Source organism: Phoca vitulina, unplaced genomic scaffold (genome assembly GCF_004348235.1).
Source record: "Phoca vitulina isolate PV1807 unplaced genomic scaffold, GSC_HSeal_1.0 scaffold82, whole genome shotgun sequence".
Taxonomy (NCBI): Eukaryota; Metazoa; Chordata; class Mammalia; order Carnivora; family Phocidae; genus Phoca; species Phoca vitulina.
In genome coordinates this window covers 5,142,914-5,162,306 of record NW_022589785.1, presented here as the reverse complement: position 1 = coordinate 5,162,306, position 19,393 = coordinate 5,142,914, and the positions used below count along the sequence as shown (strand labels likewise).

Genomic DNA, 19,393 nt, shown 5'->3' with positions numbered 1-19,393 from the left:
GTAACCTCACTATCTTCTATCTCATATTGTGCTACTGAGGAACCTCAAGGAACTGCACAGCCCCTGCTCCAGGTAGAGGGCTTGGCCGGGGGCCCACCTGCCCGACTGCAGAACATGTGAAGAGATGCAGACACTGAATAACCTGTCATTGTCCTCAAGGTTCTGACTGTCCACAAGCTAAGCTCCATCTTGGTTGCCTGCAAGCTTAGGGACTCCATACACTTTGTCAGGACCAGGGCTGTCAGATGGGTCACACCTTGGGCAGGGCTGTGTATGAAGCGCTTCTCATCTCTAACTATCAATGGCTGCCTGAAGCCTTTGCTCCTCAATGTGACATTCCCATGTATGCAGAGGTGTTTCCCAGAGGCCAGACCAGTGTGACTACTCCCCGACCCATTCATGCCCTGCCCAACCCCCTTACACAGACAAGTCCACAGCTCACAGTAATGTAAAACCATTTGTTTAATTCTAAATCAAATCACTTTCACAACAGTGAAAATTAGTGACTGGTCAAGGTGTGCCACTGTACATGGTGTCATTTTCTGACTGTGGGTGGGACCTGGTCCTAATCCACAAAGGTGGCAGGAGTGGGTGGAGGCCAAGAACATAGACAACACACAAAAGAAAGGAAAACTGCCTTGGCAGAGGGGCAAGGTGGTGAACCTGCAGAGGGGTGGTGGGAAGGGGGTTTCCTGTTGGGGCTGGGCCAGCAGTCCCAAGTTGGCTCTCCTGCCCCAGCTCCTAGTAGAGGGTGAGTGGGGACCTAGAAGGTTCAAAATCAAAGGGCACATGACCAGCCTGGCTCTGCTTACAGGGTCCTGGGATGCTCTTGCTGGTGGAGTTCTCTTGGGCTTACTACTTTGTTAGAGAGTCCAAGTGATTTGTCTTCCTATCCCACAACCCTTTTTTAACCTTTCTTCTGGAAACCCATTTCTGTTGGGCCCATCTAACTGTCCTCTCTCTCACCACTAGGTGGGGCTACTACACTGAGCGATCCCACCAATTCACCTATGCTGAGAATTCAGACAGCCCCCCCCCCCCCTTCCCCAACTCTGGGGACTTCCAGGAGGTGATAAAAAGAGCACTCTTGAGTGGGTGTCCCAAGAATGTTTAAAATCCATCAGGGACCCGTAAAGCTGGTGGCTTAGTCCTACCAAATGGATTTGGCAAACAAAACCACCTATTCAATACTTACATTTTGTCTGATTAAACACTGAACTCTGGCACTGACAGGCACAGAGGGGAAGGGGTGGGGCCTGTGGAGAGGAGAGGAGGAAGACTTCCCTCATCTTCCTCAAAGTCTTGGTTTCCACATGCTATGCAGAGCCACATCTGGAAAAAAGCACTAGGTGGGGCTTTCTACCACTTGTTGGCTATGGCTGGGGGTGAGCCAGGAGCAGTGCGGACTGGTAGTGACAGAGAGGCCCCCAGAGGAAGTCCATCTCCTTCGATCCCTGGAATCTGCTGGAAGGGGCTGGATTTCTAGGAAGAGGCCTGACCAGCACAGTGAGAACCATTCCACAAGTGAACTGTCCTGCTGCCTGGAATCACTCCCTTAATCAGATTCTGAGGAAAAAGTTTGTGAAGTGGAAACACAAGTCAAGGGCTTAGGAAGATGATTTCCCCTGGAAATTTCCTGGGGAAGACCACACCATATCACCATGATGAGGGTCTCTAGGCCCTGCTGCCTGGCTTTAAAAATCATCAAGAGTTGCTTGCTCTGCAGTTTCATGCTTCTCTCTGGTTTTAGCATAGATGTAAGTTTTCAGGGGTATCCACTCAAGCCATACCAAAACCAGGGTCACATGTGGGTCTCCCCACTCCTGCCTCTTCATAAAGGACAATTTGGCTTCTGGGGAAGATGGTCTTCAACATGCAACTGAGCTGACATGACAAGGCGGCCAGTTTCCATTGTGTGGGTCTGAGAGAATGCACCCAGAGCTTTTGTAGCCTTGGGGACAGGGCTGCTTGTTCAGTTGTTCCTGCATCAGAGCTCCAAATCCCACCAGAGCCCCACTGGCAGGTCTTTCCTAATGAGTAGTAGTCAGTTCCAGCTTCAGCAGTAGTCTCCACTATGCGTCCTCTGGCAGATGCGCCTATATTTGGGGAGGAAAGATGATGGGAAATCTGTGACTGAAGCCACATGTCTCTGGGGATAATCTACTCCAGGAAACCAGGAGGTCATTCAAGCCACTCTCTGGAGCCAAAGAGACTGAGCACGTCCCAGAGCCAATAAAAGATCTTTGGATCTCTGGTGAATTCATGAAGTGACTCCAGCTTTAGCTGCTGCAATTATGATCTTTATAGGACAGCAATTTCTTGCATTTCTGCTGAGGAGGAGGAGGAGATAGGGCAGAGCAGCACTGGGATACAGAGCGGGGAACCTCTCTATATGAGGAGTCCACTGATTTTGGAGGCCACTCACCAAGGGGTATTTAAAGAGATGAAAAAAAGTTTCTATTTGGTTCATCCCTTTGTTTTTATAATATTAAACGCAGGTGAAATTGTACTGACAGTTTCTCTCTTCCTGCCTCTTTCTTGTGCAGAGTCAGGACTTGCTGAGCTGGCTGGAACAGGATTTCATGGTGTAACTCATGAGAGATGACTCAATGCCAAGGACTGAGTAGTTATAAGCAGGGTGTTTACAGCAGTGGCCATACTCCAAAGTCCTTGACAACTGGTCTTGAGTCCTTAAGCTCTGATGGAGAGGCAAAACTCCTTGATGTGTTACTGACCCCACCGATTCCAGGGATCAGGATTAGCCAGGAAGCCAAACATCAAGAGTAGGTGTGGCATGTCACCAATCCAGAGGCCCTGCCATGGATATAGGCTGGGAGCCCAGCACTAGGCAATCAGGAGCCAGAACATGATCACTAGGGCCACAAACAGGAAGAGGCGTGACAGGAACTGCTCATCCACGTACTGGGGTGTTCCAGGGACAGCTGGAGAGACAGGAGGGAGAAGAGAGGGTGTCAGAACACTGCAGCTGTGCACACTGCTGCCCATTTGGGCCAGAAGTCAAGAGCATTAGTCTTCATCTCTTTACATCAGAACTCTGCACGCTAAAAAGATTTCCAAACCCCAAATAACATTAGGCAAAACAAAACTGAAATTATGAAGATATGCGGAATAATATAACAATGAGGACAAGGTCTCCAGTTCATCCTAAGACAGTTTGGTCTGCAGGTGTAAATTAAATAGGAAACTCTCTTAGAGGAAATAATAAAAGAAAAGCTGTTGTTAAGCATCTTCTGTGTGCTAAGAGTTTTGTACATACATTACGGCTTGGGTGGGTATTAGTATTCCCATTTTGTGTAAGAAGAAATTGAAGTACAGGTATGAGGTGACCTGCCCCAAATCAAAAGGTTCACGCGTTAGTGGCAGAGCCCCACAGTCATGCTCTCAGCCTCTCTGCATGCTCCCTTGTGAGTCATGGAGTCTCTAGATTCTGGCACTTTGAGCTGGGGGATGGGGGGCATGCAGAGAGCCCCACATACAGTGCCTTCCTTTTCCAGAGGACAGAAGTAGAGCCCAGACAAGCAAAGTGACTTGTCTCATCCATCACACAGCAAGCTAGGGGCAGAGCTAGGCTTCCACTCGTCCCTGCTTTGAGAAAAGCTACTATGTAGAGCTCCCTGTCCAGACCTGGGGGGAAGGAGAGTAAGAAATCTATATCCAGGATGGGCAAATTTTATCAAATATGGCAAAGGAAAACTGTGATTGTGGCAGGGGGAAAAAGTGATCCAGAGTCCAGCCTGGCTGTAGAACTCTTTACCTAAGGAACCCAGGGTGAGCCCTGAAGCAAGAAGGGAAGCAAGCTGCCAAGTGGGTTCTTGCTGCCGCCATACTGTCCTGTCCCTCCTTCGGGGCAGAGCACACCCCGCCCTGTGGGTCTCCTTCCTTTGAGAAAATGCATAAACGAAGGGGAAACCTTTGAGGTGGAGGAGGTAAGGAAGGGCATTCCAAGATCTCTTGGGGCTGTACTATTCCCCAGGTGGGTGCTCTGATGATTCATGCAGGCGGTCAGTCAACAAAGACTTACTGATTGCCTGCAATGTGCCAAGCATCAGGGTAGGGGCTGAGGAAAACTGGGATGACCCAGGAGTAGGTTTCTGTCCCTAAGAGCATAAACTCCTGGCCAGGAACCACACACTGCTCCCTTATGTACCACACACTGTGCCCAGCACTCATTGGACCATGAGGTTCCAATGAGTGCAAGCAGAGCTCAAATGACCTTAGCACCTCTGCAGACTCCATGGTAAGGATCTTGGCCCAGGTGTCAGATTGGGATAAAGTACAGGGCACCCACCTTGCTGCCCTGATCTACATGGAATGCAGCTGGCCCCTTAAGCTGGCTGGAGAGAGAAAGGTAGTGGCAGGTAACAGACCTAGAAAGGGAGAAAGGGTTCCCAAAGGGGTGGGGCTTGGAACCAGCCCCACATGTATCCTGAGGGAAGCTGGACAGAGATGCCAGAGAATAGAAAGGCCCTGAATCCTGGTGGGTTGCCTCTCTCCTCTCTGCCCCTAAATGGTACATGCACAGGATTAGGCTTTTCTTCAGCTAGGTATCCTGGATATCATTTTATTCTTTTTCATTTTATAGGCACAGAGTAGGTCTTGGAAACATACTGAGCATTTTCTAATTTGTAAAACGGAGCTAAATGCACACCCATCCCACAGGCTTGTGGTGAGGATCCCCTGCATTTGTGATGACAAGCACTTTGAACATGCGTAATATTTAGTAAGTGGGCAATATACATTATCATGACTACCAGTAATCTGAAAAGAATTCACATTTTTGAAAAGGCTGATTGACCAAGCAGTGACAGTTATCTGTAACCTGCATACTAATAAATTCCAAGGAGCCTTCAAACAGAATTACCAAGGAAGTAGGGTCTTACCTGGAGGAGGCCGCCCATCATTTATGTTAAATGCTGTGGCAAATATCCCAAAAGGAAATGCCCCAATTCCAAAAGACATCTGGAAGCCACCATCCCCAAATCCAAATCCTTGAAATCCCTGTGTGGAAGAAATGCAGTTCAGAAGAACAAGCATGTTTCTCCTGCACCTGTCAAACATGTCACCTGCAGGTGGCACCTGCCTCTCCTCCCTACCCTCTGCCACCTGTTTCTAAAGGGGAACATTTTTTCCTCCCATTTAGACTGCAAGGCCCGGTGGCCCCTCTGCCCTTCTGGCCTGCAAGGGGTTCCAGCTAAGGAGTTGTGAATGCCAGAAAGGACTGGTTCTGGCCCAAGTAAAACAATCTGCTGATGCAAGTCAGGCTTCTTAGAGCACCAGGTTTTTCCCCAGAATTCCACCCTACATGCTTTTCTACATGCTCTGTAACAGCAAAATTGGCAACCACCCCCACACCTAATTACAAGGGAACACTGGAACAAGCTGCACATTATTGGTAATAGCAAAAAAGTGGAACCCTAATTAACCAACAATTGAGGTCATGATCAAAATCTTGATAAACACTCTCTAAAGACCATCATGCTGACTATGCAGCAACACAGAAAAACTCCTGTGACCAAGCTACCAGACAAAACTGAACACTATGTTCACAAGTACATGCCAACATGCAGGTATGGAAACAAGATATAAACAGATAAGTATTTTCCCTCAAAGTTTTAATATTTCTACAAAGAATTTAAAAAACATAAAACACTAATTTTTTTCTGATTATTTTTGTATACATACTTGTTATAAGAAACTTACACATTAGAGGAATAATTGACACAGAAAGTCAGAGGTCTCCTTATTCACCATTTCATGGCCATGCTCTCCCCAATAACCACTATCAGCAGTTTGGTGTATCATCCCCATAACATGTTCTGTACTGTGTCATCTTTCATATGAAAAGACTTAGCAGGAACTGTAACACTGTGATTAAGTAACCCATTTTCTATCTTGACCAAAGTTGCACAGAGTAGAAGGGTAGAGTTTAGATTAGAAACTAGGTCAATATGATCTGAAAACACATGCTCTTAATTATTGTGCACATCTTACAAAATTTTTCTCTCCTCCCCCACATCCCTAGGTAGATCTTTAGAACAAATGATTAAAAAATAAGAAGAAAATGTATTGGGTCAACTGCTCTCCACAAAGAGCTGATTGGCCTTCATTTGTGAGTCTTTTGCAAGTGATGGAAGCAGCTGTTCCCTATCCCATATCAAGCAGCCTGGCATCCAGCTCCAAAGGTCTTGCTAGGCGGCACTATCTAGAAAGCCCAACAGCAGATATAACAAGAGGAAAAGGCTACAGAGAAGAAAAACCACCAGTTTTCCATCTTCTCAGTGCAGAGATGCCTCCTACTCAAACCCAGCATGGTTGAATTTGAGGGCTCCTGGGACCGAGGCTGTCTTACCCAGGAAGGTGCAACTGTTTCATCAGGAACTACCACTTCATTGAGTGCAATCCCAAGGATGGACCCTCTGGACTCCCTTTTAGCAACCTCTACACAATTCCACAAGTCCTCACATTTGCTGGGTTTATGTTCCTGGGGCAATGTAGGCAAAAAGCATCACTGGGGGCTGCAGGCACTTGTATATGCTAGAGCTACACACAAGAGTCATTAAGGCCAGGGCCTCTGGCTTCCTGAGGTTAGGAGCCGATGCTCTCTGTTGAGAAACAGAGCCTGAGAAAGTTAAAGTGATGTCACCTGGTAGTCAAGGGGGGAGAGTTTAGATTAAAAACTAGGTCAATATGATCCAAAAACCCATGCTCTTTTTTTTTTTTTTTTTTTTTTTTTTTTTAAAGATTTTTTATTTATTTATTTGAGAGAGAGAGAATGAGAGAGAGCACATGAGACGGGGGAGGGTCAGAGGGAGAAGCAGACTCCCCGCCGAGCAGGGAGCCCGATGCGGGACTCGATCCCGGGACTCCAGGATCATGACCTGAGCCGAAGGCAGTCGCTTAACCAACTGAGCCACCCAGGCGCCCCCAAAAAAACCCATGCTCTTAATTCTTGTGGGGAAATGAAAAACTCTTGTGACCAAATTATCAGATAAAACTGAACACTATGGTCACAAGTATGCTCAGGAAAATATGTAGAGATGTGGACAAGAAACAGACAGGTATTTCCCCTCAAAATTTTTAATATTTTACTCTGGAGAAATGAAAATATACTCATTTGGGGATTCTGGTAGTGTGGATAAATATTTCGCTTTTACAATTTCTTCAGTATTTTAACAAGAAAATTTTAACACTAACATCTGATTTAAATGAGCAAATTTTTTGACCTAGTGATTTTTCCTAAGAATTTATCCTAGTAAAATAACCATGAACCTGCTCAAAAATGTATCTATAAGTTCACCAGGGTATTTTTTAAATAAAAAAAAGAAAAGGACACAGTTAAATGTCCAACAAAGGATCAAATAATGTTAAGCTCATACAACTGAACACTAAACAGCCTTTAAATAAAATATTACTGGCATATAAAATCTCAAGATATGTCATTAAAAGTCTCCCTCTCTCTGATATAAACTTCATAAGGGCAGGAATCTTTGCTATGTTCACTGATCTATCACCAGTGCCTAGAATAATGCCCAGCATACCGAAAGCAAATATAGAATGAATGAAATTTTAAAAAAGAGCTACAAAACAGGAGCCAAGTACTGTAAAAAATAAACAAAAATATATGTATACACAATACATCTATAAAATACATGCACATAAATAGATCTATAAAATTTATATATGTGTGTATATATAATTATAGAACAATATGAAAGAAAATAGACCAAAATATTTCCAGTAGTTATCTCTGGATGGTGTGATTATAAGTGATTTTTTTCCCCCTCTTTTCCTTTGTGTATTTCACAATTTTTCCTTTACTTTCATAATCAGGGAGAAAAAGTGTAGGGCCAAGATGGAAACTTTTAAAGCCATCAGCTCATTTCTAGAAGCTTCTCCTAGGATGTTCCTCACCCCTCTGTTCTCTGGCTCTGGCCTCTGTCCTTGAGGACGGGGAGGGGTCTTCTCTCTGAAACAGAAACACCGTAAAATAAATAATTATAAAATGCTTTCAGCTATTCCGAGTGTGATGGGAGCTCTTCACCAACAGGGTCAGGCCCACCTTGCCCAGCACACGAAGTTACACCAAATTAAACCAAATCTTAACCTTCATTCTACTTGCAACTATATAGAAAAACAGGGAGAAAAATCTGCTTATTCTAAGATGTTCATCATGTTGCACTACAGCCTACTCCTCTCACAGGAGCCTGGCCCAGACTGGTTATGAATGCTAGCCAGACACCCTCCCTGGACCTGTGTAATATGGGGGTCACCAATGTTAAAAATCCCAAATCCGAACTGAAACAGGAATGGCCTGTCAGGATAGAGGGCTGAGATTCAGGATCTCTCTGATCTGCCCCTATTAACTTCAGCTTTACCTCCCACTATCCCTTGGTAAGTACTCTACACTTTGCTTTTTGCCTCTGGGTCTTAGCCCCTTCTATCACTCATCCCCAAAATACTGGACTGAGGGCTTGTTAGCCATTACACACTGGCAGGACACTACCAATACTAAGACTGTGATGGACCCTACTCTTGAGGTGTTTATTCTTTAAAGGGGCTACAACCAATCACAATACAGCATGGGAAGGGACTTCTTGAATAGCGGTATCAACTACATAGGGTGGAAGCAAGGGTGAGAGCAACTAATGTGGGGAAGAAGGGCCACTTCAAGGAGGAGGTAACTACAGGGCTGCTCATTAAAGATGGACAGAAATTAGTGGAGGAGGAGGGTGTGGAGTAGGACTGCGGAGGGCAGAAGAGGCAGGGGGAAAACAAATACAAAGGCTCATGAATGTGAAAGGGTAAGTTCCTTTAAGAGAAGTCCAGTATGTATGGATACAAGGTATGCTGGGGTGGGGTCAGAGAAGGTATGAAACACTGCTGGGAGAGTCTAGGGGTGTGTGAGCGTGTGCATGTGTGTGACCAGACTATGAAGGGCTCTCAGAACCTGTGTTTGTAGAATGACAGACCCATCCACACCTCAAACTCCACAAAGCCTCCCAGACCTCCTGTCCCCTCCTCCCTCTGTACTTTATATATCACTGCTACAGCAACTCCCCTCCGTGCAGAGTCTCCTGCTAGACATCCTGCTTCCCAAGCTGCTCCTTCATAGCACTTTGTGTACTTACAATTGTGGTATCTTGTGCACTGCCTAGCACATTGCCTGCTCCCTGGCAGACACTCAGTGGATATACGTATTACAGACTGATGAAGAGCAACTTGGCTTCCCTCCCTTCCTGACCGACTCCCATCTGGATCCCAATTGCCTCAAAAATGAGGGTCTATAAGCACTAAGTAAAAGGTGGAGTGAGAAGGTGCTGAATGGAAGTGAATTCATGTCCAAAGGGAGGAGTGAGTGTGAGAGGTGCCCCAAGGCCTCACCTGGGGTCCTGCTGCCCAGTGCTGCCCCTGCCATAGAGCGGGATGACCTTATCTCGGCTGATGCCGGCTTTGCAAACTGGACACACTTGTCTGTTAGGTCTGGTCTCCAGCCACTGCAAACAGGAGAGAAAAATGCGTGAATGGTGCAAGCCCACAACAGAGCAGTCATAGCCAGCAGAACAACATGGACCAGAGGCCTCAAATTGGAAACACCAGCACCAGCAGGGAACACTTCAAGGAACCCAACTCTCTGATTCCTGTTCCTGGCACTCAATAAATATTTACTAGTGGTGAAATCAAAATTCCTTTTAAACAACTCATAATTAAACAGGACTCCTCATGCTTCATTACTTCTAGGGGCTCCCTGCAACACAGCAGGAAGGAACTGCAAGCCTGGAGCTATGTCAAGGGGTCTGACAGACCCAGCCTCAGTTTAGGTTGTGGGTGCTGGTATAATGAACTTTAAATCTCTGCCTTCCCCAACAGATCAACTGTATTACCCTGACAGCCAAATTTTGCTTTCGGTGACTTCTCATTTTTACAGCGTTTCCTCAACAACTTTGTATCCCAGACATCAGCATCTGGACATAACCTCACCATTTTATGGTGATCTACTATGTGCTAAAAGATAGGTTTTGCTTATTACCTAAATTTGCTTAGTGTTTTTTATGTACTTTCATTGATTTTCGCATTCAACTGTTTCTTTTGATATTAAAAACACCAGAATTCTGTTTTGGGCTTCCCAAGCTCTTTCACTGGTTAAAAACATTCTGCTTAACTTCCTCTAAAATAAAATAAAAATGATAAAAACATGTTATCTGCAGTCTCTTAGAATAATTTAATTCATATATATTTTCTCAACATTTATCTTAGAACATAAATTGCATCTTTAGACCAAATAATATAAAGTTTATTATATAAATGTGAATCTAGGATTTCAGGGCCAAGGAGAAAGCAGCATTTAATGATTTTATATCCCACTTCCTTTATCCTACTGTTGAAAGCTTCAAAACTTAAGTTATGTGCTCTTTAAAAATTTCCAGCAGATAAATTTATAAATTTACTAGGTTCTGCTAGAGTCAGAATGAACAGCCCTTAACGTAGTGGGAACCCCTCTCTTATTTCCCTTGCTTCTTTCTCCCACCTAGATTCTGAGGCTCTAGATCTCTGGAACTTCTGTCCTCCCCCTACATTCCTAAGCCACCTACTAGTGTGGGGCTCTTTTGCTAACAACCGTGGAGACAGTCAGCTCACAGTGATTATTCACAGCCAGTTGTGGATGCCAGGCCCCGCTGTCTCACTAAGCACGTGCCTGGGTCTTGGTGAATACTTAACTGACTGGTTTTCATAATAATCTAAAGCTGGGAAAACAGACTTTTGCCCTCTCACAAAAGCGCTCTGTTGAGACCAAAAAAACCTCTCCCTTCCTAACATTTTCAAGACCTTTATGGGTAGGGGGAATAGTTGATATGCTAGGAGGTTCTTTTTGTAAAGGCAGAATCTCAAAAGTAAAAACTTAACATACTATCAAATCCTATTCTACAGATGGGAAACTGTGAGCCAGAGAGGTGGTGGCCTGTTAAGGCCACAAAGACCATCAGTAACAGAGTGAGGACCATCCCAGGTACTACATGGATCCCTTATTTTCAGCAAATACCTGTCAGTGGGCAGGTGTATAAAGACAGTTGGGGGGGAGGGTGGTAAAACAAGCAAATGAGCCCACAAACAGGGGAGATTGCAGCTTCTGACAGTAGTCTCCTGAGACTAGGGGTGTCTTGTGCAACCATAGCTGATGAAAGACAAAGTAAAATGAAATGCATCTTACCTGATGTAAACACGGCCAACTGTCAGAGTCCCCAGGGCAACCAGTCATCAAGGAGAAAGAGAATGGGGGTAAAGGAAGAAAAATACTTTCATTAGCAGAACACCGAGGGTGGGAGCAGAAAAATGGGAACATAGGGTGGAACTCTGGAGCCCTGCAACCCCACTGAGTGTCTGCGGGGAATCACTAGTATCAGAAATTAGAGAAGACTGGGCTAAAATCACAGGAAAAATTAGGCAATAGAGACAAGACCCCAGTCTCTACCCCTGGGATCTTACTTGTAAAGGACCCCCAGGTCCCAGACCCAGCTTCTCTACAAGTCAACCTTTGAGGGATTGTGGCCTCTGAAGGAATCCAATATAGGCTAAAGACCTTCTGTGCAGAAAAATTCATGGGGGCATTCTCATACACACATGCACACACACATACACATACTATTTCAGACTCCATTTCAGTGGGTTCATAACCTCCTAAGGCTCACAAGGTGTGACTCTATATCTGGTTTAAGAAAAATCTTCAGGCTGTCCTCAACTTTGAGTGCTCTGCTGGCAGGAAGTAGTTTAAAAGGTCAAGTTTAGTATAAAAAAACATCTTTAAGTAATGAAAAGAATGGAGATGCTGCTCGGCAGAAAGGGCTACCTTCACAGCTTAACGAAGTTGTACTACAATGAATTGCTGCTCAGTCCCTCATTTTTCAAACTCAGAAACAAGAAACAACTAGCCTGTGGTACCAGGACTAAAAAGTAAGTCTCCTGACTTCCAGTTTATTGTCCCTTCTTTCTATCACCCAGCATTGGGTGCAAAAAATGACATTTACAGAATTGAAGGAAAAGTTACTCTAACTCTAAATTTTTCACTTTTACTCTCTTGATTTATTCATCCAACTGACAGATATCCACTGCACACCTCCTGTGTGCCAGGACAGTGGAAAATGTGGACATGGTTTCTGTCCCTCATAAAACAAGACTCCTCTAGCTGAGTAAAATTTGTTGGACTCAGAGGCTAATCCCTTTCTCAGTTCCTGAACCACAGTTTAGCCCCAGCATCCAGACATGCAAACTCCCTGGATGTAACAGACACACCTGACATTTGACTCCTACATTAACCTTGCAATGTCATTCCAAACTGAGTCCAACATACCCCAAATCACAGATCTCCACTGGTAACCTCCCTTGAAGGCTGTGGGGGGGAGAAGTGGAGGTGACTTCCTTTAGGAGAAAGTTCAAAATTATAACAAAGATGGTGATCACTTCAATTTATTAAGCAACTACTGTGTGCCAGGCCATGGTTGACTAGCTTTTCATTTGTTAATGTCACTGGAGGGTCATATTAACCTATGACGAAGTGTAATTATCTCCCTTGTACAGATAAGGAAACTCAGGTACAGAGAAGCTTGCAGATTTGCCCAGGGACAAACCACTCTGATAGGAAGCATCTGTTTCATTTTATAGTCTGTGTTTTTATTAATGGTACCTTGATTTATTCTTAATTTTGTCACTTGTTTCAGGTCCTGGTTTTATAATGCCCCAGAGAATCTCCAATTTCTAGAAAACAACAGTTTCTGCGTACAACTTAATGATTAGGGCAAGAGCTGCCAGAACAAAATCTGCCCGACCAGGGACGCCTGGGTGGCTCAGTCGGTTTAGCCTCTGCCTTCGGCTCAGGTCATGATCCCAGAGTCCTGGGATCGAGTCCCACATCGGGCTCCTTGCTCAGCAAGGAGCCTGCTTCTCCCTCTGCCTGCCTCTGTCTCTCTCTCTCTCTGATAAATACATAAAATCTTAAAAAAATATATTTAAAAAAAAAAAAACTGCCCAAACAAAATCTGCCCCATCCTATTTATTCAATAAATTTATCTCTTTATCTTAAACTCCCTTAAATACTACTTAAATGACCCCTTCTTCACACTAGTTCCCTGCTCAAAAATATTCCACAGATTTATGTCCTACTCAATCAAATCTGGGTTTGATAATCTGGCCCAACCCTCTCTTAACCAGTCTTGTTCCCTAACACTTCCCAGCCCCCCATCCAGGGCGCTATCTGAGGTTCACAGCAGTCTCAGGGTCTCAGTCTCATATCCAAGAGCGCATATGTCTATCCCTAGAAAATGCCTGCCTTGTGGGGCACATATTCTTTGCCTTATCTGCCATTCTTACCCCTCCACTTAGCCCAATTCACCCTTCAAGGTCCAGCTCAAAATCAAGGGAGAATAAAATCTCAACATTTACCCAGAATCTCAGATCCAGGAGGGACTTCTATAATGATGGAGGCCAGAATGAAACTAACCCTGCCACTTCATTTTGATATACATAAAATACAGCAACAATTATTAGGATCATTGCTAACACACAGTATTCCGTGTGTGCTATGTGCTCTTCTAAGCTTTTTATGTATTTTGAGTCATTTGATTGCTCACATACAACCCTGTAAAATGAGACAGAGTGTGTGTAAGCACCTTGCCCAAGGTGATCCAGTAGGGAGGTGGCAGAGTCAGGATTCAGAACAGGAAGTCTGGCTCCACTGTCCTTGCTCAACAGTGTACCACAGTATAACCACTGTACACACGGCCTCTTCGTTCAGCACAGCAAGTGGTACATAGCAACTGCTCACTAACTGGTGAGTATTTTCACTTTAGAGGTGGAGGTACAGAGTCCAGAGTGGGGACAGGATTTGCCCAAGGCCACTCAGCTCATCAGCAGTAGAACTGGGACAAGAACGCAGGGCTCCTGCTTCTTGGACCTGATTGTATCATGAGACCCAAAGTGGGTGGGAAACCTCCTGTTCCAAAGCTGCCCGGGCCACAGGCTTTCTAAACTTGGCAGTGTGTCTTCTGGGGGTGGTGGCAGGGGTACTGACCAGAAGAGGTGGCCACACAGGCTGATGACGGCGTCCTTGGCTGTGTCCAGACAGATGTTGCACTCGAAGGTGCTGTCCTGCCCTCCACTCTCGCCAGCACCATTGCTGCTACCGCTGGGCCCCCCTGCACTGGAGTTCTCTGGGGATGCAGAGGCCGAGGGCCCCTTGCTCGCCATCCTTGGCTGTCAGACTCTGACTGAAGATTCTCCCCAGGAAAATCCTGAAAGGCAGAGAGCCCTTGATTGCCCATTTCTGCAGCCCACTCTCCCCAGCTTCCATGGCAATACCCCCATCTTCTCTCAGCTCCAGAAGTTCTCATTATGACTGAACCCCTACACAGACTTTGCAGAGGCTGCAGAGGATGATACTCATGGGGCACTACCCAGAGAACAATGACTCAAAAACTTTCATGAACACAGCCTAGAAAGTACCACACAAAACACACTGCACAAATATAGAACATCCTCCATCCAGATGGCTCTCCAAAGGAACTGAGACCTTTTCTCATATGTCTTTACCTTCTCCCAGGAGAACCAATCTAGGTATATGTGCTCAATAAAACTAAATGTTCACAGGCTGTCCTCTAACTTTGGACTGCCTCTATATTGGCGGGTGAAGCTGCTTAGACCAGAAGGCTTTTGTCACTACTGTACATAGAAAACCAGTATTAGTTACCGTAAGTGAAAAATAATTACAAATATGTGACAGAAAAGCTGTTTATCCTCATACCAAAATCTGGCACATTCATATAATGCTTTGGGTAAACCTGATCTGGTCCAATCTCTTCAGGAAACTGAAGCCCAAGACCTGTCCTCTAATTGATTAATGTGGAGCTGAGACCGGGACTCATGACATCCAGTCTGTATTCAAACCACTGTACCACCACAGATCAAGTTGGCCACCAAATGCTGGGAGAAACAGACCGTTGTTCAATATTGCCTCCAAATCAAAGAACCTACCAGGAGCTGAACAAGAAAGAGGACAAGACCAACACCAAGGATACCCAGAAATTCTGGGTGCAGATTAAGAATCTGTGAAGAGCTTGGTCTGGCCACCCCCACCATCTTAGAAATTCCAAGCAGGAGATGCTGGCTGGTTATCATAGCCAGAGAACCAGCAGCTTCGATGCTGGCTTCAGTTGAGCCTACAGCTTGCTAGGTGTTTTGAGAAACTCCCTTCTCCTCTGTGGGCCACAGTTTTCTCATCTGTAAACTAAGGCACTGGACTACATGGTCTCTTAGTTGTCCCCTTCCAGCTCTGAGACTGTGAGGCTCCAGGTCATCTCATCCATTCTTTCAAAGCAGGCGGCCCTACCATAAGTGTGGGACTCACCACTGGAACACCAAAAGACTGCTCTGATTCCAGCTTCCAAAGTTTGAAGACGTTAAGGACCAAAAAGCCAGAAGTCTTCTCAGACCAAGAAGCCTTCCTACACACCACCAACTTAGAACTCTGGACTCACAAGCATCCCTCACCACCACAGCAGCTCAGTGACTTGAGCAGGGAGAGAAGACCGGCTCACTGCCACTTTTTCACTTAGTTACATCATTTTACATAATGTCCCAGAAGGGCAGCTGGCTCCTGGCAGCACCAGTGCCTTACTGGCCTCAGCTCCAAGACATTCCCCCTGACCCAGTGCTTCTTCCTCTCCACATACAACTGTTCTCTTCTTCTTAGGATGGAGCCTGCTTCTGAGGGCCATGTTATGGCCTTCAAATGTCATTCCAGCTCAAGTACCTGACCTATGTGAGTTTCTTTAGAATATGTTTATCTTTTAAAATTAAGGACTGTGTGGGCACCTGGGTGGCTCAGTCAGTTAAGCGTCTGCCTTCAGCTCAGGTCATGATCCCAGGGTCCCTGGATCAAGTCCTGCATCAGGCTCTCTGCTCAGTGGGGAGTCTACTTCTCCTTCTACCTTTCCCCGCTGCTCATAATCTCTCTCACTCTCTCTCAAATAAATAAAATCTTTAACATTAAGGACCGTGTGTACAGAAGTGGAAAGACAATCATAAAGTCAGGTTCACCGATCAATCTTAATGATAGTCTCCTGATGTGATGCAATAGGAAGTACATATCACCAACAATGAAGCACTCTTAAAACATAGACTCTAATCATGTCTCCAAAATAAATTACCCATTTACAGAAAATATGGGGCATAGAAGCACATGTTTAACAACTCCAGGAGGCAATCAGCCAATCCAGAATGTGGGATCTTTTACAGGACAAATAATCCAAGTTCTTAAAAAATAAATAGTCTCTAAATTGAGACTTGAGACATACCAACCACTGAAAGTGTGTAGATCTCACTGGAACCAGGTTCAAACAAACCACCTGTAAAAAGACACTTGTAAGATGACTGTCAAAAATTAGATTTAGCCTAGGTATTAGTTGATATTGAGGAATTATTGTTAATTTTATTGAGTATAATGGTATTGCATAATTTAAAAAATACTCATCTGCTAGAAATACTTATTTTTTAAAAGATTTTATTTGAGAGAGAGAGAGCATGAGCAGAGGGAAGAGGCAGAGGGAGAGGGAGAAGCAGGCTCCCTACTGAGCAGGGCTGGATCCCAGGACCCCAGGATCATGATCTGAGCCAAAGGCAGACACTTAGCCAACTGAGCCACCGGGCGCCCCTAGAAATATATACTTAAATATTTATGAAGGAATGATGCTTGGGATTTGCTTTAAAAACTCCAGGGGGAGAAGTGAAAATGGAGAGAAAAGACTAAGAACAGGGAAGGTGATGGTTGCTGGAGCTGGATGATGAATGAGGGTTTATTCCATTAGCTTATTTTTGTGTGTGCTTGTACATTTCCATAATAAAAGGAATTTTTAAAAAAGGTTAGGTTGCAGAAGAGTATGTGCCTGAACTTATTTGGGTAAAAACAAAATATTTAAAAGAATACACATACACACACACACAAAGAAAATGTCTAGAAGGCACACCTATCAACAATTATTTCTGGGATTAGGGGCTGTGGAACTTCGAATTTTATACTCTTATCCTGTTTTATTTTATGATAAGCAGGTATTACTTTTACAATAACATTTTAAAAAATTGTAAAATGTATGTATAATATTCCATTTGTTACAATAATGAAATATAAATATTAGAAAATGTCTTTTACAATGTGGAAAAACATACCAAACTGTCAATGGTGACTATCTGTATTGGTGGGGACTTAGAGGTAGTGACATATTTTCTAAGTCCTCCCCATTGACAAAACTGACATTTTTACATGTATTAATTTTGAAATCAGACAAAAGAGGAATAGTACATCTTAAAAAAAAAACAAAAAACAACTGCCGGGGCGTCTGGGTGGCTCAGTCAGTTAAGCATCTGCCTTCAGCTCAGGTCATGATCCCAGGGTCCTGGAATGGAGCCCCAGGTCTCAACGGGCTCTCTGCTCATCGGGGAGTCTGCTTCTCCCTCTCCCTCTGCTCCTCCCTCTTCTCATGCGCACGCGCACCTGTGCGCACACTCTTCCTCTCAATAAAATCTTAAATAAAATAAAATAAGTAAAAAAACTTCCCAGCGTTCCGGTTTTCCCCAATCCTGAAAAGCTCAGAGTTCAAGTCCTGACTCCACCACTCTGAAGATACCTTGATGGCTACAATCTCTTTTTTCACCTGAAAAGTAAGGGTGTTGTGCCTTCTACAGGACTGCAAAGGTGGCCCTATGAGATAATACAGTGACCCGGAAGGTCCACCAAGGTGAGGGGGCCGCTGCTACTGGGGAGACATACATAGACACCCCTTATCCTGGTTCATTACCCTCTCTACTCTCTGGACCCAACAAGGTTCTGCATGGCTCATACTCCTAAGGGACAGAAGGCTTAAGGGGACAGTCAGCATCAAGGCAGGTGTTAGGGTGGGAACGGTCAGAGTACAGTAACAGAACAGCTCAGTTTGCAGACAGCAGCAGGCTTACAGCAGGTTAGGCACTGGGACAGGCCTGCACATCCCAATTCCAAGCAGACCATGTAACTCTCATTCTAATTCTTGGTAGACTGACCACGTGGTCCCTACTCAGGCTCTAAAGCCTCCTCCTAGTAGGCACTCAAATATTTGCTGAGTGAATGGGTGTGGGCATGTGTGACTGGTTTTGGTCAACAGGCCAGCTGCTCACAAACCTCTCTGCAACACATCCTGGGCCCCAGAACCACGCAGCTATCCCTGGAGCCTTCTCTCCTCACCTTCTCCCTACCCTCATGAACAGGAACCTCACCACACCAAGGCAGCATGGCAGAGATGAGCATCATTCCCTGGGACTGTCTACTGAACACCTGCAGAACAACAGAATGTGGCTACAGCCTTCTGGGCCCAGCAGGAGTGGGACAATGGTCAGAGGACAGAGGGCCCTGGTTGGCTCAGGAAGTGGACAAAATAAAAGGGAAGCAGGCCCTGAGCATGCCTGAACTGCCATCCTACTAAAACTTTCTCCTGGTCCTGGTAGGGATTATGAACTTCAACCTGACCACATTAGCAGTCTTGTTGTAGCTGGTTCTGAGCCCCTGTCCCTACTCTGACAATTCTTCACTCCTGATCTGAATCTACTTTATGTTTTTTAAGCACATTCACATTTATTACCACTCTGATCCTCACTCCACTTCATAGATGAGGATACAGGCCAGGGAGGTTAGAGGACCTACCCAAGGCCAGGCAATCATACAGCACCAAATTCAGACTTTCCAACACAACACTGGCACTCTTTTCACTCTTACATATTACCCTCTGACATGTAGCTTTACAAAATTAAATACCTGGTCTTTTTTCCCCTCAAGTTTATTGTACAATGCTGTAACTTTTGTGTTCTTTGAAGTGAGTGTGAAGCATGCATTTATGCTTTCAATCAACAGATCTCTAGTACCAACTACATTTAAGGCTTGGGGCTACCAGCTGTGTGTGTGGAGAGACGTCTCAAAGAGCATGGCCAAGTTGAGGCTCTGGAATCTGGAATAGGAGCTAAGGAAGACACATGGGTAATTACAAGAATTCTTAACAAGGGGCTCCATCAAACTTGCCTGTTTTTCCTAAACAAGGCACCCTCCCAGAAATCTGGTTCCTAGACCCCCTCAGTGATTTAAATAGGATTTGGATCTGGACAGTGCCCAAGAATCTGTATTTTCAAATAAATGCCCCTACCTTCCACACCAAGTGATTCTTTGATGAAGTTTTGGAAACTCAGCTCTCAAACAGGGAAGAACTCTACCAAAAGCACAAAGCAGTATGACACAGCACAGAGTTTGGGAGGGACAGTGACCTCAGGGTCTGTCCTTCAGAATGCACAGCCCCCAGCTCCAGTACAC

The 19,393-nt window shown here is 44.9% G+C and overlaps 1 protein-coding gene across 2 annotated transcripts in view; it reads right to left on the bottom strand.

Annotated features, from left to right (window-relative positions):
- Positions 1 to 246: 246 nt before the first annotated feature.
- Positions 247 to 19,393, bottom strand: part of RNF185 (ring finger protein 185) — a 36,595-nt gene continuing 17,448 nt past the window's right edge. Inside the window, exons 2-8 of one of the 2 annotated variants that reach the window (XM_032395054.1) lie at positions 16,362 to 16,412; positions 14,081 to 14,300; positions 11,228 to 11,246; positions 9,403 to 9,515; positions 7,933 to 7,987; positions 4,902 to 5,019; positions 247 to 2,942 (exon numbers count right to left, since the gene is read on the bottom strand). In XM_032395054.1, the coding sequence (XP_032250945.1) occupies positions 2,845 to 2,942; positions 4,902 to 5,019; positions 7,933 to 7,987; positions 9,403 to 9,515; positions 11,228 to 11,246; positions 14,081 to 14,256 (579 nt within the window). In that variant the 5' untranslated portion in view covers positions 14,257 to 14,300; positions 16,362 to 16,412 and the 3' untranslated portion in view covers positions 247 to 2,844. The remainder of the gene's footprint in view (positions 2,943 to 4,901; positions 5,020 to 7,932; positions 7,988 to 9,402; positions 9,516 to 11,227; positions 11,247 to 14,080; positions 14,301 to 16,361; positions 16,413 to 19,393) is intronic. The other variant, XM_032395055.1, reaches the window with a different exon arrangement.